The 22,500-nt window shown below is 49.6% G+C and overlaps 2 protein-coding genes across 2 annotated transcripts in view; one reads left to right on the top strand and one right to left on the bottom strand.

Moving 5' to 3' along the window:
• Nucleotides 1-17,708, bottom strand: part of LOC130406758 (dynein axonemal assembly factor 5) — a 30,877-nt gene extending 13,169 nt beyond the window's left edge. The window contains exons 1-7 of the mRNA XM_056612444.1: nt 17,136-17,708; nt 16,733-16,917; nt 16,305-16,429; nt 15,506-15,624; nt 10,960-11,192; nt 9,161-9,385; nt 1,942-2,085 (exon numbers count right to left, since the gene is read on the bottom strand). Coding sequence (XP_056468419.1) covers nt 1,942-2,085; nt 9,161-9,385; nt 10,960-11,192; nt 15,506-15,624; nt 16,305-16,429; nt 16,733-16,917; nt 17,136-17,685 — 1,581 coding nt within the window. The 5' untranslated portion in view covers nt 17,686-17,708. The remainder of the gene's footprint in view (nt 1-1,941; nt 2,086-9,160; nt 9,386-10,959; nt 11,193-15,505; nt 15,625-16,304; nt 16,430-16,732; nt 16,918-17,135) is intronic.
• A 457-nt stretch (nt 17,709-18,165) lies between these two features.
• LOC130406830 (cAMP-dependent protein kinase type I-beta regulatory subunit-like) overlaps nt 18,166-22,500 on the top strand; it is a 37,052-nt gene continuing 32,717 nt past the window's right edge. The window contains exons 1-2 of the mRNA XM_056612491.1: nt 18,166-18,371; nt 19,142-19,326. Of these exons, the coding sequence (XP_056468466.1) occupies nt 19,156-19,326 (171 nt within the window). The 5' untranslated portion in view covers nt 18,166-18,371; nt 19,142-19,155. The remainder of the gene's footprint in view (nt 18,372-19,141; nt 19,327-22,500) is intronic.

The raw sequence follows: 22,500 nt of genomic DNA, 5'->3' as shown, positions 1-22,500 counted from the left end.
GGAGACGCGGGCGGACCAGGGGGGGAGGTGGAGAGAGAGAGAGAGAGGAGGGAGGAAGGGTCAGATGGGAGGACCAGGGTCAAGGACATTTCGTTTGATGTTTCCTCCGAACGTAAAAGTGATTGAATTAGGTTTCCCCTGGGGGGGGGGGGGGGGGGGGGGGGGTCTTGCGGAGAGACGGTCAGAGGGGAGGGGGGGTATGAAGTGTGGGAGATGGGGGGGGGAGCCGGATGCGACGCGTGGGAGCTGAGCTGTGAGCAGCTGTGCTCCGCGGCGGTGCACGCTGCACAGCCGCTCGGACCAGGGCGGGATCTGTCACGACGCCACGCCATGGGAACGACCACAGCACGACCGGGGGTCCCGCTCACACAGAGGAACACACACAGAGACTGAGAGGATGTCCCTCCGTCACGCACGCACGCACACACACACACACACACACACACAACAAACAGACATAACCACCCACACACCCTCAAGCATCCACACACGCAGCCAAACACACACACACACACACACACACAGACAGTACAGGGGTCACCAAGGCAACACATACTCTCCCTCATGCATCAACAGATAGGCATTTAGAGGATGTCAAACTCCAAAAACACACACACAGACAGACAAACACACAAACACACACGAACAGGAAATCAAACAGTGAAGCTGAGCTAAACGGTTGGGAGATAACAGTAAATATACTCCTCAGAGTGAGTAGGAAGTGGCCCCTGGGCTTGTCCGTGGCCCCCGGGGGACGCTGTCTGAGTCACAGCTGGCCCCCAGCAGGACTGTCAGACAGCCCAGCCGCCCCTCTGATGGGAACCCGAGCGCTGGCTTCTGGGAAGGAACACTAAGTGGCGTCCGGGAATGCCAGCGGCCTTTCTCAGCCTCTTTCTTCTTCTTCTTTAAGTTCTTCTTGTTCTTCTTCTTCTGTGGTCCTTCCCTCAATCCCCGCTGTCAGTTGAACACACACACACACACACACGGCCTGTGGTGTGTGTGTGTGTGTGTATGTGTGTATGTGTGTGTGTGTGTGTGTGTGTGTGTGAGGCATCAGTGCCAGCCTCTTCCCACTCCTGTGCTCATCATCAGCCTACTGACAGTCCAGCAAGCAGGAAGACAGACAGACAGACACACACACACAGACAATCCTGAAGAGGATGTTGACCACGAGATGACCACCCCCGCTCTGATGACTGGACGGGACATCCAACCGCCAAACCCCAGGCGATGAGTGACATGCACGCAAAACCAAAAACACACACACAAACACCTGCCAGGACCGGCCGTCTCTCACGCTACCACTCAATCACTCACTCTCTCCAGCCCGTGGATTCACAGCGACACCTCAGAGGGTGCAATTTGGGCCCCGCCGGCTAAGTGGGTAATGATGGCGTTGGCCGCCGGACCCGCGTGCGAGAGGATTCCTCCGGAAGGCCGGCCGTGCCGTGGACCCAGCCGCCAGGAATCAAAACACACCGTTTATCTTCAGAAGAGGGGGTCGACGAGAACACGGCACGGGACACACGGAAGACTTGTGTGCGCTCTGCGGGCGATCGTGGCCGATATAAAACCATCGGGAAGGTTCGGGACGTTGCCGTGGAAACGGGGAAGGAGGGAGCATTCCGGGATTCCTGGGCCGCTGAGACGGCCTGTCAAATAATCTTTTTTAAGGTAATTACAGGCATGTGCACCGTTGCAGATGGTGTGTGTGTGTGTGTGTGTGTGTGTCTGTGTGTGTGTGTGTGTGTGTGCTCGTCTATGCGGTCCTAATTGTGTGCGGGCTACGTGTGTGTTTGCGTGCGTCCGAGTGAGAGTGTTTTTCCGTGCGCGGGTGCGTGTCTGTGTGTGCGCTTACAGTGTGCGAGGGGTTGCGAGTCTGTACGTGTGTGGGTCTGTATGTACGCGTGTGTGTGTGTGCGTGTGTGCGTGCTCTCTCACCATGTCGCTGAGCACCTGCTCGGTGGACAGGCTCTGTACGGTCAACAGCACCTGGAGGAGCTGGAGGCTCACGGTGCCACAGTCTCGCCCGAGCTGGGTCAGCAGGGCATCCACACACGCCACCAACTGCTCCAGATACAGAGGCTGGGAGGAGGAGGAGGAGGAGGAGGAGGAGGAGGAGGAGGAGGAGGAGGAGGAGGAGGAGGAGGAGGGTAAGTCCATGTTTACATCCATATTCAATCATTACCTTTACATTGAGCGCATTTGACGCTGTTATCCAAAGCAACTTACAATAACTACATTTGTCACATTTTGAAGCAAGACATCCCCGTTGGTACAGTACACAATCTCTTCTCTTGAAGGGAACATTGTGGAACACGTCGTCTTGTCACGTTATACACACACACACACACACACACACACACACACACACACACACACACACACACACACACACACACACACACACACACACACACACACACACACACACACACACACACACACACACACACAAATATTCAAACGCTGCCCCTACCTCACCCATAACTTTCTACACCCTCCAGTCAACCCCGCCCCCCCCCCCCCCAAACAACAACCAATCACTCCCGAGTCTACAACAACAGTAGGGCCACACATGTGAGCCCCGACTAGATAACCCAGAGCATGGCTGCGCTTTTTCCATTCCAATTAACCCTGTGTGTGTGTCTGTGTGTGTGTGTGTGTTCTTTCAAATATTTGTTCAAGATGGCTGTCACATCTCTTCACTGCCACCCGCTTGGGGCTGGTGTCCCGGTGAGCTCATGTTTAGATAAAGCCGCCGCGGCTCGGGCTAATTTCCATGCCATCACTGGGATCACGGCCTCGCTTCCTGTTTTCTCCTCCCCCGGCCTGTCATTAGGGCCTGGGAGGGGGAGGGGGAGGGGGGAGGGGGGGGAGGGAGAGGCTGATGGCTAGACAGGGGTCTGAGCGAGGAAGGGTCGTGTGTGTGTGTGTGTGTGTGTGTGTGTGTGTGTGTGTGTGTGTGTGTGTGTGTGTGTGTGTGTGTGTGTGTGTGTGTGTGTGTGTGTGTGTGTGTGTGTGTGACACCGATTGTGTCTAAGTGGGCCTCCTTACGCAAACACATTGGTGCTCTCGCGAGTCTAACCGAAGATTGTGAGAGCGAGAGTGTTTACAACGGAAATGTTTAAATCCACACACTTTCCATACAATAAACCCTTACTAGGTGCACGTGGCCGTGCACGTTTGCAGTACACACTAGGGGGAGCACTACCGCTTCAGAAGACCCCATGTACCGTGCCATGCGGACAGTGCTCTGAAACCAATGTCTGCGTGTGTGTGTGTGTGCAGGTATGTGTGTGTGTGTGTGTGTGTTGTGCATGTGCCTGTGCCCGTGTGTGCGTGCGTGATTAAGAGACCTCCAGTCTCTGGGAACATGAACCCACTTGTTTACCTTACCAGAGGTGCTGGCGGCCGACAGGCTGCGATACACACATGGGCATACGCATACATGGGAACAGCTTAGTGTACGCGGCGCGACGTCTTTCGCTGTTTGTTTAAAGTACACGAGCGTGTTCCCCCCCCCCCCCCCCCGAGGCCCCTACAGCTCTCCTCAGCACCCATGACATCACACTCCACCAGGGCTTACCCAGAACTACCCGACTGGTGACTCTCCACCAGCCTTCAAGGGGGCTGTCCTGTTATAGTTTAAGGGAACCCCCCCCTTTTTAATCTCGACGTGGAACACAATGAGATCTTAGAAACCTTGTTACTGTCGGAGCTGTGTTATCGCCATGGTTACGACACACTTCTGATACATTTTGACGTAGTGTGCCTCGGAAAAGGAACTTGGACGTCACGCAAGAAGAACGCGGAACGGAGGGAAGCGTTCACTAACTGGACGGAAAACCAGACGAGACAGCGCGTGGCGCAGGGGAGGGGGGGGGGGGGGGGGGGTTCTGGAGCGCCGGGGTGGAAAACGCAGTGATTAGGGGGACACCTGGAACATGATGGGAGACACCTGGTTCTATTGGCTCGGGCTCGCTCCAGGCACAGGTTTACCACGGCGTGTACGAGTCTGTCTACCGCTGGACACCCCAATTACACACACACACAAACATGCAAGCGCACACATACATGCACAGACACAGACACTCAGGATTTTAAATGAAATACCAGGGAAGGGAGTCCAACCCACCAGCGAGAGGACTGGGTTGGAGGGGATGACAGTAACTGATGTTGGCGCGGCAACGGGGAAAACACAAACACTCGTTAAAACGCAAGGGACGACGGCTCGCGTCAGACAGGTGAGTATTCAGACTGCTCCACTCTTACTCTGCTCCTTGGCCGAGATCTCCTCCTCCCTCGAGGTTCGAGAGAGAGAAGAACACAGACTGATCGAGAGATGGTGAGAGAGACAGTGAGAGAGACAGAAAGAGAGAGACAGGGAGAGACGATGAGAGAGACGGAGAGAGACAGTGAGAGAGACAGAAAAAGAGACAGGGAGGGACGATGAGAGAGACAGAAAGAGAGAGACAGAAAGAGAGAGAGATAAGCAGACAGAGATAGACAGAGAAAGAGCGAGAGAGACAGAGAGACAGAGAGACAGACAGAGACGGATTGAGAGCGAGACAGAGAGAAACAGCGCAAGGAGACAGACAGGGCAGGAGCAAGCGGAGACAGGGCGAGGGAGAGGGGAGACAGGGCGAGGGAGAGGGGAGACAGGGCGAGGGAGAGGGGAGACAGGGCGAGGGAGAGGGGAGACAGGGCGAGGGAGACAGGGCGAGGGGGAGGGGAGAGGGGGAGAGGGAGAGGGGAGACAGGGAGAGGGGAGACAGGGCGAGGGAGAGGGGAGACAGGGAGAGGGGAGACAGGGCGAGGGAGAGGGGAGACAGGGCGAGGGAGAGGGGAGACAGGGCGAGGGAGAGGGGAGACAGGGAGAGGGAGAGGGGAGACAGGGCGAGGGAGACAGGGCGAGGGAGAGGGGAGACAGGGCGAGGGAGAGGGGAGACAGGGAGAGGGAGAGGGGAGACGGCCCCGGTGCTGATACAGGAGTCTCCAGGCGTGTGTGCGCCGACGAGATGAAAGCAGAAGAGACACCCCCACCCCCCCACCCCTCCCACCTCTTTCCTCTCTGCTCTTGGGCTCCTGAGGGTCAACACTAAAAACAGTGTTTCTGCATGTTCACTGGCGGTAAATATGCCACTGTCAGGGGCCCTTTTTCCTCTTGCGGACACACACACAGGTTTCTATGTATTTCCTTTCCAAGAAGCTGGTGCGTAAGTACTTGATCTCTGTAGACATTGGCGTGCGTGTGTGCGTGTGTGTGTGTGTGTGTCTATATTTGTGTGTGTGTATGCAGACCGCAGCTCCGAAAGCACCATCCTGAGGTGATTCACACACCTACACCCTGTAAACGACGTGCAGCCCTCACCGGCACAACACAACAAACCGGCTCCTCTTTCATATCACCCCCCCAGCCCCTGACATCATCCTCAAATTTATGCTGATCTTCTTTCGAGTGAGACAGACACTCCTGTTCATGTTTTCTCAAACGTCTTTGTTTTATTTCACCCACTTGGAAAAAGGACAGAAAACACAAGACAAGAACCGCAGAGGACTTGAAAGAGCGAGGAAGGTTAAATAGAGGTTGGGGTAACATATATCAGCCCCCCCCCCCCCCCCAACTTGTAGCCCTCCCCACAATGCAGAGTGTGCACGCACGCACACACACACAAACCGAGGGGCACGCACACATGCTGGCACACGCACACAACCAGACACACCCTCCAAGAGTACTTTGAAGTTTGTTTTTCAATTCATGTCTTACGCGGACTACTCACGTCCATATCCAACCTTTTATTGTTCTCTGTCACTCGCTCTTTCCACTTCCCTCCCCTCCCTCCCTCCCTCCCTCCCTCCCTCCCTCCCTCAGAGCACATGGTACGAGTCAGTCCTGAGGAAGGGCCGGAAAACAAGAAGTAAACGCCAAAACAAGACAGAAAAACAGGTGAGCCGTCCAAATGTGTACTCATCTCTCTACATCTGGAGTACTGTGTGTGTGTGTGTGCGTGTGCGTGTGCGTGTGCGTGCGTGTGTGTGTGTGTGTGCGTGTGCGTGTGCATATCTAGCCGTCGCGTGTGTACAGCGTATGAAAACAGCCTTCAAGGGTACCTCGCTGCCGCGGTTGTTAGCACGGTTGCCTCACTGCAAGAAGGTCTTTGGTTCAAACCCGGGTTGGGGGGCTTTCTGTGTGGGGTTTGTATGTTCTCCCCGTGTTCACTTGGGTTTCCTCCCACACAAAAATACATCTACGCTAGGTCAATACTCCTGCCGGTGCCTTTGACCAAGGCGCTAGGCGCTAGACCTGGAGTTGGTCCTTGTGTGCTAGTGATGGGTTAAATGCAGCGATCTCATTTGGTGTACCGCACTTGGGCTTGCAGGGTGATGAGGCTGGCCACTTTGCACTCTGGACCAGGTTGGATGAGAGTGTGTGTGTGTGTGTGTGTGTGTGTGTGTGTGTGTGTGTGTGTGTGTGTGTGTGTGTGTGTGTGTGTGTGTGTGTGTGTGTGTGTGTGTGTGTGTGTGTGTGTGTGTGTGTGTGTGTGTGTGTGTGTGTGCTATTCTAAGAGATGACAGATTGCAGTTTGTGTGCGAGAGAGAGCGTGATCGCAGGTGCTCCTCCTTGGAGGCGGGTGGTTATTAACAGCAGGGGGGGGTGATTGTGACCTGGCCCTGCTCCCCTATGGTGACACCCTGTTTGATTACCCAGAATGCTGCAGGTGCCTGGTCTGAAGGAGACCCTTAGTGGAACCATGCTATTTTGGACCCAAAGAGAGAAAGAGACAGAAAACGTAGAGAGAGCATGAAAGAGGTAGAGCTATAGAGACCCAAACAGACAGTGGGAGAGACAGAGAGACAGAGAGCCGCAGAAGGAATCATGGAAAGAAGCAGACACCAGCCAGCTGGTTCTGGAACCTACAGCACACAGAGCCCAAAGACCTGCAACCACAAAACCGAATCATGAAGAAACTGAAAGAGAAGTACTGGACCAATTGGAAAGAATCATCCAAACCACAGAGTAAAATGGAGTGCTGTTCGGTCCTGGGCAAAGCGAGTACACAGTAGCAGAACACTTGAGCACCGACACGGAGAAAGTCCTTGTGGAGCTACGGACTCAGAGAAAGGTGGCCATGGCTGACCTGGCTCACCAGAGAAGACTGCAGCCACGTCACACCCGACCAGGTGGAGAACGAGATGTATGACCTAATCTCTTACGAACCGTTCTAGAACATAAACACACATAAACACACCTTAACCACCGATCATACACACACACACAGACACACACAAAGACACAAGGACACAAAGACATCCTTCCACACCTGTGGGGATAAATACAAATATGTGCAAACAAGGCAGTAAGACATGTGGCATGCTGCGACCAGAAGTGGGCAACACATCCAGGGATTACGCTCACTTCGTATATTTGACGGTTTTACCGTCTCTGCTTTGGCACATCACATGACTGCCAGGGCAATAACGCCCTTTGAATCTTGAATCAAAGATCAGAGCAAAAAAGCGACAGATACACACACAAACAGAAAGAAAGAAAGAAAGAAAGAAAGAAAGAAAGAAAGGAAACAGAGGTCTGCGTCCATCTGTTCTGTCCGTCCTGTGTCCACTATCTTTCTCCCTCTCTCTCCCCCCCCCCCTCTCTCTCTCTGGTTGACCCCTGCTAGAGTTGGCTGATGGGAGGTCTGGGGTTGGGGGTTCATTTCCCATTCCCATCTATCATCGGCCTTGACCGACTTTGCTTTGAAATTTCAGGGATTCTTCTAACAGCATGCGTGTATGTTTTGGTGGTGGTGGTGGTGGTGGTGGTGGAGGTGGAGGGCTGGGGGGTGTAGCCAGCCGGTGGGGGTTACTTGTCAACAGGGCTAGACTCTGACAGCACCTTCGGGGGGGGGGGGGGGGGGTATGAATGAAGAACACAACAATAACAAAGGGCCGTGCAGTCGTGTGTGTCTGGCGGAGGTGACCCCAGCCCGAGGTCAGGTGAAATTAGGGAGCTTCTGTGCTTATTATCCCACGGACGACATTCCTGCAGGCCCCCCTGGTGGGAGCCATGGCGATGGCTGAGTCAGAGATACGGGGGCGGGATCTGAGAATAGCACACGCACACGCACGCGCACACGTACGCGCACGCACGCGCACGCGCACACGCACACGCACGCGCACACGCACACACGCGCGACTGTCATGTCGAGAGAGGGAAGTGAATATGGGACAAGAACAGGAAGACTGGCTGGGAATTCTCTCTCTCTCTCTCGCTCTTTCTTTCCACTGGAGGACAATGAGCTGTTGTAGCAGAGGAGTTCCGTCGCAGGTTACCCGTACAGAGACGAGGCATCGTGGGCCGGTTTGAATTGCACAAGGGGTCACGGCGGTTCGTGATGTGTCATTTCGAAAAAAAGATTAGCATCAGAGAAACATCATGTGGCAGGGCCAGGGCATCATCAAGCCTGGTCTGCATGTCTTTTAATCTGTTTTGCTCAACAGCGACCCAAACGATCCCGTGGCATTAAAAGCACTACTGCCGCACACACGAGTACCGAACTGGGGCCAACGCTGGGTCCATGATTGGAGCTGTCATGTGAAATAACCAGAGAGCAGAAGGTAAACAGACAGAATGGGAGATGACCGACCGGCACTTGGGTAACAGGGGGGACAGAAACAGCTGGCGGACGGCGGGACACGGCAGCCAAAGGAAACAGAAAGACATCCCTTTTCCCGGAGCCACCCAAAACAATGCCAGAGTGCGTGGGTGTTTGCGTGAGGGACCCGGGGGCCAGTAGAGGTACACAAGCAGGGGCCGTACTGTGAGGTTTCTAGACAGGCCTCAAGAAAGATACTTTACACCCTGGGCGTTGCAAAACATGTAATGATATTGTTGCTTTTAAATGTGGATAAAAGATTGGCGGCGAGTAAAGCAATAAATAACGGACGCAATCACCAGCTAGAGAAGTAAAGTGTTCCCATGGTAACCGACCCATTAACAGCAGTGACGCATCGCCAGCCATGTCCCATCGGATTACACGGCGCTTCTTGGCAGACACACACCTGCCGTCTTAATAATGCTACGGTCAACTCGGACCACCGCCTGACCCCACCCGCGCTGGGGATCGAGGCAGGGCATGGGGGGGACGGGGGGGCTCACCTGTTGAGACTCCTGACAGACGTCGGGCCGGGCCAGGGTGTCGGCCAGCCTCTGGAGGTGGGGGCCGAGCAGGGGCCCCGAGGAGCCCTCCAGGACGGCCGCCAGCACCATGAGGGGGGTCCAGGGAGAGCGGGAGGAGCCCGACGCCTCCACGTGGTCCAGGAGCAGCTGGAGGAACACCTCCGGGAGCACGAAGAACCCCAGCAGCTTGGCCGCCTCCCGGCACTGGAGGGGGGGGGGGGTGGAGGAGGGGGAGGTGGAGGAGGGGGAGGGGTTGAGGAGGAGATCGAGGAGGAGGTGGAGGAGGGGTGGAGTAGGTGGAGGAGGATGGAGAGGGAGGGGTAGAGAAGGAGTTGGTGGAGGAGGTGGAGGATGTGGAGGAGGAGGGTGGGTGGAGGAGGAGGAGGGAGGGGGATGAAGGGTGGAGGAGGATGAGGGAGAAGGAGATGACAGGATGGAGGAGGATGATAATGATGATGATGATGATGATGATGATGATGATGATGGAGACAGATGAATGGGTGGAGGAGGATGATGAAGATGATGATGATGATAACGGAGGTCAATAAGGGCAGATGGAGGGTAAGAAGGAGTGTGGGAGAGGGAGACAGAGAGGGATGCAGAGGCATAGACACGGATGGGGGAGAGGGAGAGAGAGAGGGGGGTAGTTGGAGAGGAAGTTGGAGGAGCAGGAAGATAGTTCAAATAAAGAGGGGGGGGGGGGGGGGGGGGGGGCAGGAGAGAAGCAGAGGGTTTATTTCTGAATATGTCTTTTGGATCAAAGCCCAGCAGAGGTTTCCTCTTTGAACAGGTGCATCCCAAGTCCTTGATACCGTCCCAACCGGGCCCGGCTGGTCCCGAGGACGGCTGACAGAGCGATGAGCCCTGTGACCCGCGTGCTCTCGGGCTGAAAGGTGTGCCTTGGAGTCAACCTGTTTGATCCACACCCAGGGTAGGCCTCTACAAGCCCCTACGGCCTTGACGTTAGGACAAATAGCAGAAGGCCACACCTGGCTTTAGATACTGGCTCAACATGCAGGAAATCCTGTCCCGGTCGGACGGCAGCGGTCTTACACTTTTAGACTTTTGCTAACGGAATGTCTACAGTGTCTAAAAATGCCTGCCTTCTGTTTGATAGGTCTGATTCATATCGAGATCTATCTCAGTGACTCATAGTTTATGAGTGCTTTCCCCTCGCACTACTTTCATCCATAATTACATACTAGCTGAAATGATATCTTAAATCAATGGGTTGAAGAAAGCGAGGGGGCGTTTGGTTTGGCGTTCCGTTCATTGATGCTATTTAGTTATTAAGCAGAGTGTACTTAAGTGGGTACTTAAGATTGTGTTTAACAGTGATTTCAGGTGAGATTGGGAGCAGGTAGTGGTTATGCCTCTGGCCCCAAGAGGCCTAAGGGTGGGCTGTGGAAGTGGGGAATCGAACCAGGTACTATTGGGATGGGTCGAAGCCAACCCAAGCCAACCCAAGCCCCATCCTACCCACCCACCCCCTTACCCTTACGGGCTGACTATGGTTCCACGTCGACGCAACGCAAGGGGGTTTACCGAGCCATTACGCCCTTGCAGACCCTCCTCGCGTCCACCGCAACGGGCCTGACGTGCGCCTCCCAAAAATCGTAACCTTGCGTCGAGGCGCCGCAGCAGCGAGGGCGGCGATCGGTCCGCTCGCTAAAAACCCAGACGCAAAAACAGGTTCACGCCCGCGTTGAGGCGTCGCGTTGCGTTGACGTGGAACCCCTAATCAGTCCCTTCATCCCCCCCCGCCCCGCCCTACTCACGTTGGCCACCACCTCCCGCTCGCTGTCCCCGCAGGCCACGTGCAGGGTGGCTAGGAGGGGCTGCATGTGCTGGGTGCAGTGGTCCTCGGCGTGCAGCAGCAGCACGCGCAGCAGCTGGGAGGTCTTGACCCGCGTGGGCACCAGCCAGTCGGTGACGTCGTGGCTGACGGCCGGCACCAGGCGGCCCAGGTTCCTCACCACCAGCTCCCGGCAGCCCAGCCCGGGACGCTCCACTAGGGGGTGGGGGTGTGGGGGGGAGAGGAGGGGAACAGGAGCTGATGATGGTGGTGGTGGTGGTGTGCACGTGTCGGGTGTTTGTGTATGTGGTGTTAAAGGGTAATTCCGGTGTAATATGGATTTGGGATATGTTTTGTATGATAACGAGTTGAAGCGTTTGTTTTGGAGCACAAAAAGACGCTTTCTTCAGGTGGCTGTTTTTAGCCGATTCTATCAAAAAGCGAACACAGAGCATGCATGTTGCTGACGGATGTCAGTGTTCGTCAATCTGGCTACTTTTAGCCTTTTAAGTGGTTTAAAATAGCGATCTAGTTTTTACCATAACCAGTGCCCCCATCGTTCCAAGTTTATAGCGTTTAGATAGAATCGACTAAAAACAGCCAACTGAAGAATGCGTCTATATGCGTTTTTGTGCTCCAAAACGAACGCTTCAACTCGTTATCATACAAAACATATCCCAAATCCATTTTACACTGGAATTACCCTTTAAGATGCGCTTTGACACTTTAGTGACAGTTATTTTTTCGGACAGTTTTGATTGTTTGTGTGGTCGCCGTCACTGTTTTACTACTCATTTCTGGTTTGGCAGTGCCAATAGGAGCGTTGGTCATTCGACCACACCATCTTGAAGTTCGATTTGAGAGGGATGAGAAAGTGTGAGAAAGACAGAGTCCGGGAGGAACATGGATGCGGTTTTTAGCCTCCTAACAATGAAATGTGGAAACATTAATAAATGTCTTATTAAGGATATATTTGTTTCAATGGGAGTCACAGTTGAGTTAATATGTATTTAATGATTTCAATACCTATCTCAGATTGCAGAATGATTGTCTGCATTGTAATAATTCCGACCATCATGTTCTAATAATAACAATCGCTTCAAAGGAAAACAAAGCCGCTGCCTCTGAGGCTTTGAAGGGGCTTTATGAATCGTTGGTGACTTGGAGTCGGAGCCAAACCCAGTTAACTCCACTCTCCCATCCCGTTTTCCATCCAGCTTTTTACGGCCATGGTTCCTCTGTGGGGGACTTGTCACAACAAGTGGAACACATTCTCAAATAGCCTTCTGCGGTGTTCTCTCTCTCCCTCCCCCTCCCCCTCTCCCTCTCTCTCTCTCTCTCTCGCTCTCTCTCTCTCTCTCCTCAAGAGAGGGGACGAGGGGAAAAGTGCAATAAATCAGAGAGGCGCACTCGACAAGACAAAACAAGCCCCTCGCCGCTTGTCTCTTCCCTGTCAGACGGTGACCTCTTCCCTCCAGGCCTGGCAGGGGAACCACAGAACGGACGAGAGACTGACAGAAACACAGAGAGAGTAAGAGAGAGAGAGAGAGAGAGTGAGAGAGAGAGAGCAGGAGAGAGAGAGCAAGATAGAGAGCAAGTAGGAAAGAGAAAGAGAGAGATTGTGTACAAATGAAGATGTCACAGTTTTTCTATTGTAGTGTCATCGTCGGCGTAGCCCGAGGTCATCAGGTCGGGCTAAAGGTCAGGAGGATGCACGGCCTGACCTCTGGAAGTGTTTGTTCCCACTGGGTCTCATGACCACGTTGAGGTTCAAGCTCACGCTGGGCCCCCGGGGGGGCCAGTGTGATCCCTCCTAGCCCCCAGCATCGTAGCCCTTTACCTGAGACCCCTGCGCGAGTCTCAACATGAGTCCGGCGGGCTACATGATACCCTACACGGAAACAGAGGCTAAAAGCTAAGTCTACAGTCGTTTTCCTTTGGCCTTGTTTAAAATCTGTCTTGTCGTGAGTCTTGTGTCATGTAGCTACAAATCACCTTCTTGTATGCATTGTGCCATAGCGAAAAAAAGGGTGAAATACCTTTGTTTTATTCATAGCATAACAAATAAAATACTGGCGAAGCCGACCCACAGAACAAAAAAAGGAATGCACATCAGGCTAACCAGCGGTTTTGGATCAGAGAGAGCAATTAGGAAAACTATTTCTCACACTGGCAGAGTGGGTATGTGGTGTTTCACTTCCCTCTTTAAATGCCTTAGAGGCAGTAAAAAGGTGGTTGATTATATCCTTTATGCAGGCATTCACGACAAAACCAAATAAAAAAGGCTCGGAACAAAAAGAGTTTGCAACAACACTAAACACTATGCCGGTCACTTGCTCATTTGCCTCAAAGAGAAACAGGCTCCATAATTCAGTCTTTAAGTCTATCTGCTGCTCTCACATTAAAAGTGTTGTTTATTCCAGAGTAAAACATTAAAACGGATAAACACTATTTTAAGTTTTTTGCTTCTGTAATGCGACATATTTCCCAGTAGAACAGGATACATCCAATGTGATGCATCCAATGTGGCTTGATGTCTTCCCACTCTCTAACCATTTGTGACATGAGACCAAAGTCTGTATTAGAAGTGGGACCAGGAGTTTGAAATGGAGGTATTTAATGGTCTTTTTTCTTCTGTCTTCAAACGATTACACAGTTACACAGCAGTTACCATAGAACAACACACTGGTTTCAAGCCTTGGTACGCTGGATCGGATCACACAGGTTCACAGAACGTTAGAGTGGACCGAAAAACTGTTATTGAGTATTTTTAATTCTAAATGTCTTCCGCTTACTAACTGGGAAGGGCTCAATCGTCCACTTTGCGCCTCTAAGATGTCTGAAGTCAACCGAAAACGAGAGGGAGGAAAAAACCCATTAAGCATAATAAACACATCTAAAACGGTGGACCTTGGGATTTTCCTGCTCCTTTTGAATGGTGAGGGAAAACTACACAACGTGCCGACAGAGAAAGCCACAGGATCTATTCATTTCTCAGCGCTTCACTGAAGAGGGAAGAGGGGTGGAAGCAAAGGGGGATGTTTGTTTGGAAGGCAGTTCAGACGGACAGAGAGAGACCATCAGCCTCTCTGTTAAGCTCTGTCCATCACCACCACAAAAAGTATAAATGGTATTAATCGTTTCTAATAGAGGCTAAAGTGGTTAACAGTATATTAACCTACTCAGCATTTTCTAGGCACCCAGGTGTGTGTGTGTGTGTGTGTGTGTGTGTGTGTGTGTGTGTGTGTGTGTGTGTGTGTGTGTGTGTGTGTGTTTCCAACAGCCTGGAAATCCTTTCATATTCACCTTACTTATTTTGCACATTATGTTATTTTTTGGGCGGTTTCTATTGCATGTTATTATTTTTTTGTTAGGTTATTGTTAGGTTAGACACTATTAGGTGGATCAAGCCAACAGAAAAAGGATAACTCATTTAGCAATATCACAGGAGAGGGAGTGATGTTGTACTGAATAGCAGTACGGCTGTGATTCGTTTGTAGGTACAAGGCCGGAGGCCGAGTTCCGAAGATAATCACAGCCGTGCAGATATTCAGTACCACAGCACGACCTCGAGTGTGATACTGCTTCTATACAACAGTTCTACAAGCACCATTTATTAGTTAACAGTAATAAGCAACAACAGATTATGATCTGTTTGTTTATTTAATGATTTATTTGGCTCCGCCAACACAAATAGATCTGCAAATGGGCTGGGACTGAACTGTTGCCAAGCAACACAAACACACTAGCTATCAAAGGGTACATCAAGATCAAAACACCTGTAAAGCGGAGTGATACATGTATATTTAAAAGTCCCAGTGCTGTTATACTCTATATCAGCACTCATGGAATGCCTCTTGTCCAATAAAATTACTTGTATAATAATTGATAACACACAGTGGGGTATATTAAAAATATAACTGGCTTAAAACGTTTGCCAATTGCGGCTCTGAATTGAGCCAATACCTCCGTAAGCCTTCCGAGCGTCTTACTGAAGTGTCAGAGCTGAATTAAACAACCCGGAGATAAGCTGCGTGAAAGATAATGCCAAAACAACCAAGTCCCCTCGCACACATTATCGAGTCGTTTGTACATACTCAGTACGCGGAGGATTCAAATTACAAAATTGTGTTTGCGTTGCTCTACAGCATGGCGCTAATGTGGTTTTAATTGTTTCCTACGGAGAAGGTCTCCCTTAATTTAAATGAGTGATGAGCTTGTGAGAGCAAAGGGTGTGTCACCTCATAAATAGATTATGGTCAAGTATGCAAATACAGTATGTGTTGAGATATGGAGAGGTTTCAAAATGCATGAGCTTGCTATAAACCATATATGCACGCAAAACAAACTATATCGTCTGTATATATAGTTGAACGATTGATTACAATTATCTATCTCAACGTACTTATTGTACTATATTGTTTGTTGTTTCAATTCCTACATCATGTGTTAAACGCGCCCTGCTGAACGTCATGAGGGCATTTGGACGAGGCGAGGGTTGCCATGGCGCCGGTGGTGCTCTGACTGACCTCCTGCTGGGTAGAGGGGGGGCGGAGCCAGGAGGAAGTCCATCTTGTCCTTGATGTCGGCCTCGTTCTCCCGCTCCCACTGCTGGCCCGTCTTCCTCCAGAGCTCCTCTGCCAGCAGTCTGCAGAGGGCACGCGGGACCGGACAGGAGTCATGACAACGTCAGCATCAGCACCATGAGGCCAGGGTGCTACAGAGCTGGGGTTCGGGCCATGGATCCCAACACCAAATTCAAGGCAGCACACCAAAAATTTTCTTAATCTTTTCTTTTTTCTTAATCTTAAAAAGGTGCTGTAGCTACTTATATGATTTAAGAGCTAATATTGGATTGTCATTTGTTCCAAATGGCATAGCCACCAAACAGCTGTTAAGACAGCTCCCGGATCATTTTTGACCAAAATTAGATGCCCTGAATATGGGGAAGGACCTCCTGATTGGTTCAGGGAATCCATATTTTCTGTCAATCACAGATGTGTCAATGAAAAACACTTCTCAATGGCGGAGAAACGTAAGAAGGGAAAGATTTTGGGTTATTTAGTTTCAATATCTTGCTCACCTCTGTACTCTCTCTTTATAGCTCTTGAGTCTTAAAGAGCTTTAAGATGGTGATCAATTGATTCTAAGTCCTTAGAGACACATAGTTTCCAGCCAAATCAATAATATGAGCTGTTAGGACCCAGATTCTACCTGTCATCCCCACCTGAAAGAGCCTGATGTCAGATCCAGCAGTCCTACTATGGTGTGACTGAATTTCTGGGGGGAGACTGCACAGAACTGCGGTATTGGAGGAATTGTTTCTACCTTATTTCATCGACCTCGTCGGTAATACTGCTCAGCAGAAGTGGGATGAGTTTGTGGAAATAGGAATATCTGTCTCTCATGTTGAGCAGCCAATCACCAACCACGATGGTCACGGACTTCCGCACCTAAGTCAGAGAAAGGCAAAGAAAGGTTGAGGTAGGTTACACCCGTTCCGTTCCCCCATCCCATCCATAACGTAGAAACACCGTTTAAACCGTGTGTACCCCTAGTGGTACTTGGAAGAAATGCAGGGTCTGTCTGGAAGATGTCCTTTTTTTTCCATTTAATATGTGCTAGAACAATTATATAATGATACCTTAATAAAACGAGTTGAATCTGAATATTTTCTTAATAAAGTGATGTCAGTTTGTCATCTTAAAGTTTGAGAACCACTGCTCCATATATATGGTGTGAGTTTTCAGCCATACTTGTGGAGAATTGTCGAAGAGTCTCTGTGCCATGTGAGAAAGCACATCGTCCACGTTCTTCCCCGTCCCGTGTTGGACCACAGCCCCGGTCGCCTCGAGGACAGACACCCGTACCCTGGAGTGCTGGTGGGAGATGCTCTGCATTAACGGCTTCACCAAGCTCTCCGCCTGCATGTGGAAGTGTTCTGAGCGAAATAAAGGGACACATTAAATCACAATTTCACCATGAACTCAAACCTAGATCACCAAATGGAATGGGTTTTAAATAAGGGGATAATTTATAATTTAACAGCAACAAGAGCAGTGAGGAAAGAGCATACCGTAAACCGAACCTATATGTCGCAAATACGGAAGCGCATCTCGGAACTATGGCAACACGTTTCCTAAACATGCGTGCACCCACCTGGCACAGACTTTGCAAAGAGTACAGTGCATTTACAGCTCTCTCTTTTGACGTCAGGACACGGGTCGACGATAGTGACCTGTAATATCTTGATCATATCGTCCAGATACGGCGCTAGTTGCTTCCCGCACACTTCCACCGTGAGAGAAAGCAGCTCCATGATAGACAGCCGAAGCTCCTCGGCTGGCTCAATGATCTCCTTTCCCCCAAGCCTCTGTGTCAGGCAGGGCATAAGGTAGACGAGCGAGTCTTCCGGTTGAGGAACACAGCGAATAAAGTCGGTTAACATCAGAATAGAGGTCTCCCTGCATCTTTCCATGGGATCCGACATGCATTTGAGCAGAGGCTTGAGAAGGCAGGAGAAAACCTCCTGCAGCACGCCGCCAGACAGTCCTTTTTCGATGGTTTCCTTTTTAATAGCTTCAAGTGCCCTCTTTCTGGTCGCTTTGTTGTCTTCGTTTAGGCAATTTAAGTGGCGAACCAGTCCCCTCATAACCTCAGCAACATGTTCGTCTCCGGACCCCATGGCTGACATGTTCCCTGTTGTCATGGACACGAATGGCGCTACGACAGATAAACACTGCTTTACTACAGCTGCTCCAGGGAACTCAGAGACGAAGGATCTTGGGACTGTTGTTTCTCCGTTAGAAGAGAAGAATTTGTAGTTCAAATCCTATATAATGTGTCTTGATATATATAATAATAAAAAATCTCTCCCTATATATATAAGATAAATATACATAATTATTACCATTACAATTAAAAGTATTAATATTATATTTAATTATTATTTTGAATGTTTCTTTTGACGCATTATTCTTTCGAAAACGGATTCGGGGTTAGTGTTTGTCTGAAAATATATCATCATGATATACAGTATAAGTAGGCTACATAACACAGCAACGCAATAATAAAACACTATCATCAATCATAATGGGAAATTAATGTCACTCATACATCTGTTTCTTCTTAATTCTATTCTCTCCAACAACACGGATATACATGTACACACACTTGAACTGAATCAATAAAACACACTATTGCGGTTGGTGTTGCTTCTTTGCGGTTCCAAGTGATGAGACTGACGTCATGCGGACCGACGCAGCGCACCGAGGAGCAGAGGAAGACGCAGCGGCAGCAGCAGCATCCCCGCTAAAGGCTTGACGTAGGGCAGCCCCGTCTCAACCAGCAACCTAGCACCAGCAGTGGCTTCCGTGAGCATCCTCTGAAAACACGGTAAGCAACCCCTACAGGAAACCATCGTCTGACGGTTAAGGGACCACTTTTGTTTCAGCATGCATCGCGGTCCATCGCCAGCCCCGTAGCGAATCAACTTGTTGTATAACGTGCTCATCCCCGCATGTTTTGCATGTTTTCACGGTGCGATGGACCAAAACCATACGCTAGCTGTCAAAGTGCTAGCTAGACTAGCTTAGCTCTCCTGTCGAACGCATCAGAACAGGTGCTTAGTTGTGTTGATGGTTCGCAGTATGGAAACAACAGCATAACCCTATCCATCCTATTCAACCCTTTCGAAGGGTTCTTATTTTATACCTTCCAGGCACAGTATGTGAAGCTAACGACGTTTGCAGCATCTTGTTTTCATTTCAGGAAGTGCAGGTGTCAGCGACAGGCAACCCATTGCGATGCACGAATGCAACCAAATATTAAGCTAGAACATATGACATCTGTCGTCATTTAAACCGTTACAATAGAACACTTCACACAGCTGATTCATTACAGAATACTGCTGCATGCTGCATGATCCAGTCCCAGATACGTACATAGATGTAGGCTACCTATTTATATTTTTAATGCGTGAGTTAAACATGTGACACGGCATTGGCATGAGTTGTAAACATCACAAGGGACCCCCCTCGTTTTGCTCCTCCCATCTTCTCTCTCAGCACTCCTTCCCAGATTCTTAGCTACACTTTTCCCATCACAATTATTCTCTCTTTTCCCTCCCATTCTCACCCCTCCCACTCTTTCCCTCCCCCCCACAGTGATAAAAGATAAGATGGCCACCTCCTCAAACTTGGACGAAGACGAGAGCTTGAAAGGCTGTGAGGTCTTTGTGCAGAGGCATAACATCCAGCAGATCCTCAAAGAGTGCATTGTGAACCTGTGCATCGCCAAACCCGAGCGGCCTATGAAGTTCCTTCGGGAGCACTTTGAAAAGCTGGAGAAGGTCAGTGACAACACAGCGCCTTGTTCCTTATAACGGTTTACCATCTGATGGGCACTAGTTGATGGTTCGATTATTTTGGGCTGTTGTTGTTCTGCATGCATTGCAGTGGAGGGGAAGCCAGTGACGCAAACACTTTCTGACTGGGTTTTGATGTCAGAGTTCAGAGTCTCGGAGCTGCTTGAGTCAGAGTACTGCAGACAAGATCTGGAGAGGTTGTGTAACACTTCACTGTGTTCAAAGAGATGCTCTCTGTGTGAACCACAGTGCCGTTCTTCCTTGATCTAGTGGTGTTTGGTGTGCAAATTGTATTTGAAGAATGTACAACTCAAGTGGATGTTGAATTTGGGGTATTTTATGATGAAATTATTCATTTTGAGCAGATTTAGAGTGTGTGTATTTTATATTACAATAATAGGTTTTCATAGTTGTCAAGGCCAGAAACTGCACAAGATATAACTACAGTAATAGATGACTGGCATTAAGATGCTTGTTGTCACGGGACCCAGATATAACTGAGTTAATTCCTCGAGGACTATCACACTATCATCACAATTCTCTGTTAAAACAGCTGGTAATTTAACTTTGATGCCTGTTCACTTGATTGTATACGAGTGAGTGACTGCTCATCGTTTGTATGGCAGCGGTCCAGTTTACAGTGTTCGATTTTATATTAGTCTCACAATCTCCAATGGCTTCTGCTTGCATGTATTGGCAGGCTGATACGAGTCTTCACTAAAGAGCCTCATTCCCATTAAGGATGCTAGAAATCTAATTATGATCAAATACACATACCAAATATCACTCTTTTATTATTTTTTGCGTACCCAGGTACCCAAAATAAATCCAGCATTAGATTCATTGAAACATTGAAAGTAGATTTTAATAATTAGATTTTGTTTATCCAGTCCATGTGAGTTAGAACTACAATGGAACCTGCCGGGTCACACGTTTGTTTTACCTTTTTTTTTACCTTTAACGATTACTCCATTGTGTTTGAGTTAGGCTATAGTTGAGCGCAAGGCTGGGTACTTGCTAATTCCCAGATTATGTCGACGATAGCCCTGTAGAGGAGTGCTGCTGCCCAACAGTTATGCTTGGAAGCGCCTTCTCCTTGGCTGTTAGGCCCTGATCACGTATCTAGACTGAGATCACGTATTTAGGTCACCACGTCTCATGGCTAATACAGAGCGTTAATGTCTGTTGAATATCTAATATCTTTCTATGCTACGCGCCACATTTAAAACATCACTATATTCACCATTGTTCATTCGCCGTTCAGTTGACCAATCCAAGAAAATTGATTTGAATCGAATTCTATTGACAATTCTCGTCTCCATTGCTCTCTTTCTTTATTTTAAACAAAAAATACACGTACGCTCATCTCAGTTCGGTTCCTCCATTTCCTATAAAGGAGATTCAGAACATCTTTGATCTGTGTCAGAATGTCCCCGTCAGCCATCTTGTTCCCATCATGAGCAGGTCATGGGATCCCCCCCCCCCCCCCCTTAACCACGGCCTTTGCGCTCATCCAGTTGATCTCAGCAGTGTGCAGGGGTTCACGTGCTGGAGCTGGGGAAGGGTCATTAACAGGTCCCGGGGTTGGTGGAGGGTAGCCGGCGGGGAGCCAAGCTCTGCACAGCAGATCCCTAAACAGTGGTGCTGATTGTGAGGATGAAGATCAGATATGAAGCTCTTCTCCGTACCACAAAAAGTTCAAACGCTTTTGCCCCGGGGTTTTGAAAGCCCACCCTTTCAAAGACTTGTCTTTTGGTAAGAGCGCATGATGTGAGATTCAACTGACTGGAGCGGGGTGAAAACTGCACCTGGTGACTCCCTTGACGTGTCCGGGTTCAGCATCCCGTGGTTTGGTCTTATTTTTTGGCATGTTCGTGACATAACATTTAGAAAACAGCGTCCGCCGCATTAGGCGACCTGAGTACGAATCGGTTAACTCGCTGCGACGGCGGCGGCGGGTGGTGACGCGCGTGGCCTTTGCTTGTTTTTGTGTTTCTCCCACCCACCCGGGTGGCCGCGCCAGGCGGACAACCCCTCGACAGCACCGTTGCCAAGGAGACAACGCGTCAAAGCGAGCCTAGCCAAAGGTAGAGGGAGCTGCCCCTGCTATCCTGGGGGGGACTGTAATGCTGCAGAGTCACAGAGCGAGCGGGGAATGCTAATGGGGGCGGCGGAGACAGCGGCGTACGGGGGCAGCTGGATGCACTGGTTTCGCTATACTGGTTTCGAGTTCAGGGGTCCTCAAAATGTTTTGTTTTGCAGCTGTATTTCGTGGAATGGTTACCATTGAACCACACTTGTATAATTTACTTAAACATCTGTCTAACAATTTATACTATTGGGGGGGGGGGGGACACATCATTAAATACAACAACCCACTTTTTGAACATGTAACTATAAAGTTGAGATTTAACCAACTCTTTTTCTGCTGGTTGTTTAAATGTTTTTGTTCTTTTTTATGAACCACCTGTAATCAAGACCACTGAAGTGTTCTACTTGAGTGGTGCATAATCAGTTTCCAAAACAGCATGAGACAGCAGACAGTAACATGAGAGGGAACAGGAACACTGGTTCAGCCCAGTGTTAGGAGGACATGGCGCTGTCTGGTTAATTTTGTTTTAAGTGAGTCACACCGCACTGATGCATCTTTACCCGACAAACCGATAATAAACAACTGCTCTAAACTATGAAAAATAACAGGTTTTCGTTAAAGTTACTCATTTAGTTAAAGTCGCTCTTGCTATAGGGTCTGATTTGTAAGGGTCTGGGTGATGTTATTTAGTTATAGCATAATGGGACTATTGGGACTCAAAATACAAATTTGAAATTGTTTAATCATTCAATCTTGCATTGATTGGCTAGTTTCAAAATTACTGCTTTTGTTAATAACAATATATTCATATTTTATTAAATCAACCGTTTGAAAATTGCTCATCCCAAGTCAGAAGATTCCCCTGAAATTGTGGGTTGACCCAGTTGTTTAAGAAGATTAAGCATCCATTTGCCCTGTTCACCAATTATTTGGGACAGGGTATTTTTGGATCCATCCATCCCTAATCTGCCTGAAAGCCTACTGTTGCTGTTTTACCTCGACATAAGAGAGTAGAATTGAACGTAGTCCACCAACACAAACCTGTTTCAACCACATTCGTAAAAGTA

The sequence above is a fragment of the Gadus chalcogrammus genome, chromosome 2 (genome assembly GCF_026213295.1).
Source record: "Gadus chalcogrammus isolate NIFS_2021 chromosome 2, NIFS_Gcha_1.0, whole genome shotgun sequence".
Classification (NCBI taxonomy): Eukaryota; Metazoa; Chordata; class Actinopteri; order Gadiformes; family Gadidae; genus Gadus; species Gadus chalcogrammus.
The sequence above is the reverse complement of the archived record's forward strand: the minus strand, read 5'-3'. Positions and strand labels throughout refer to the sequence as shown.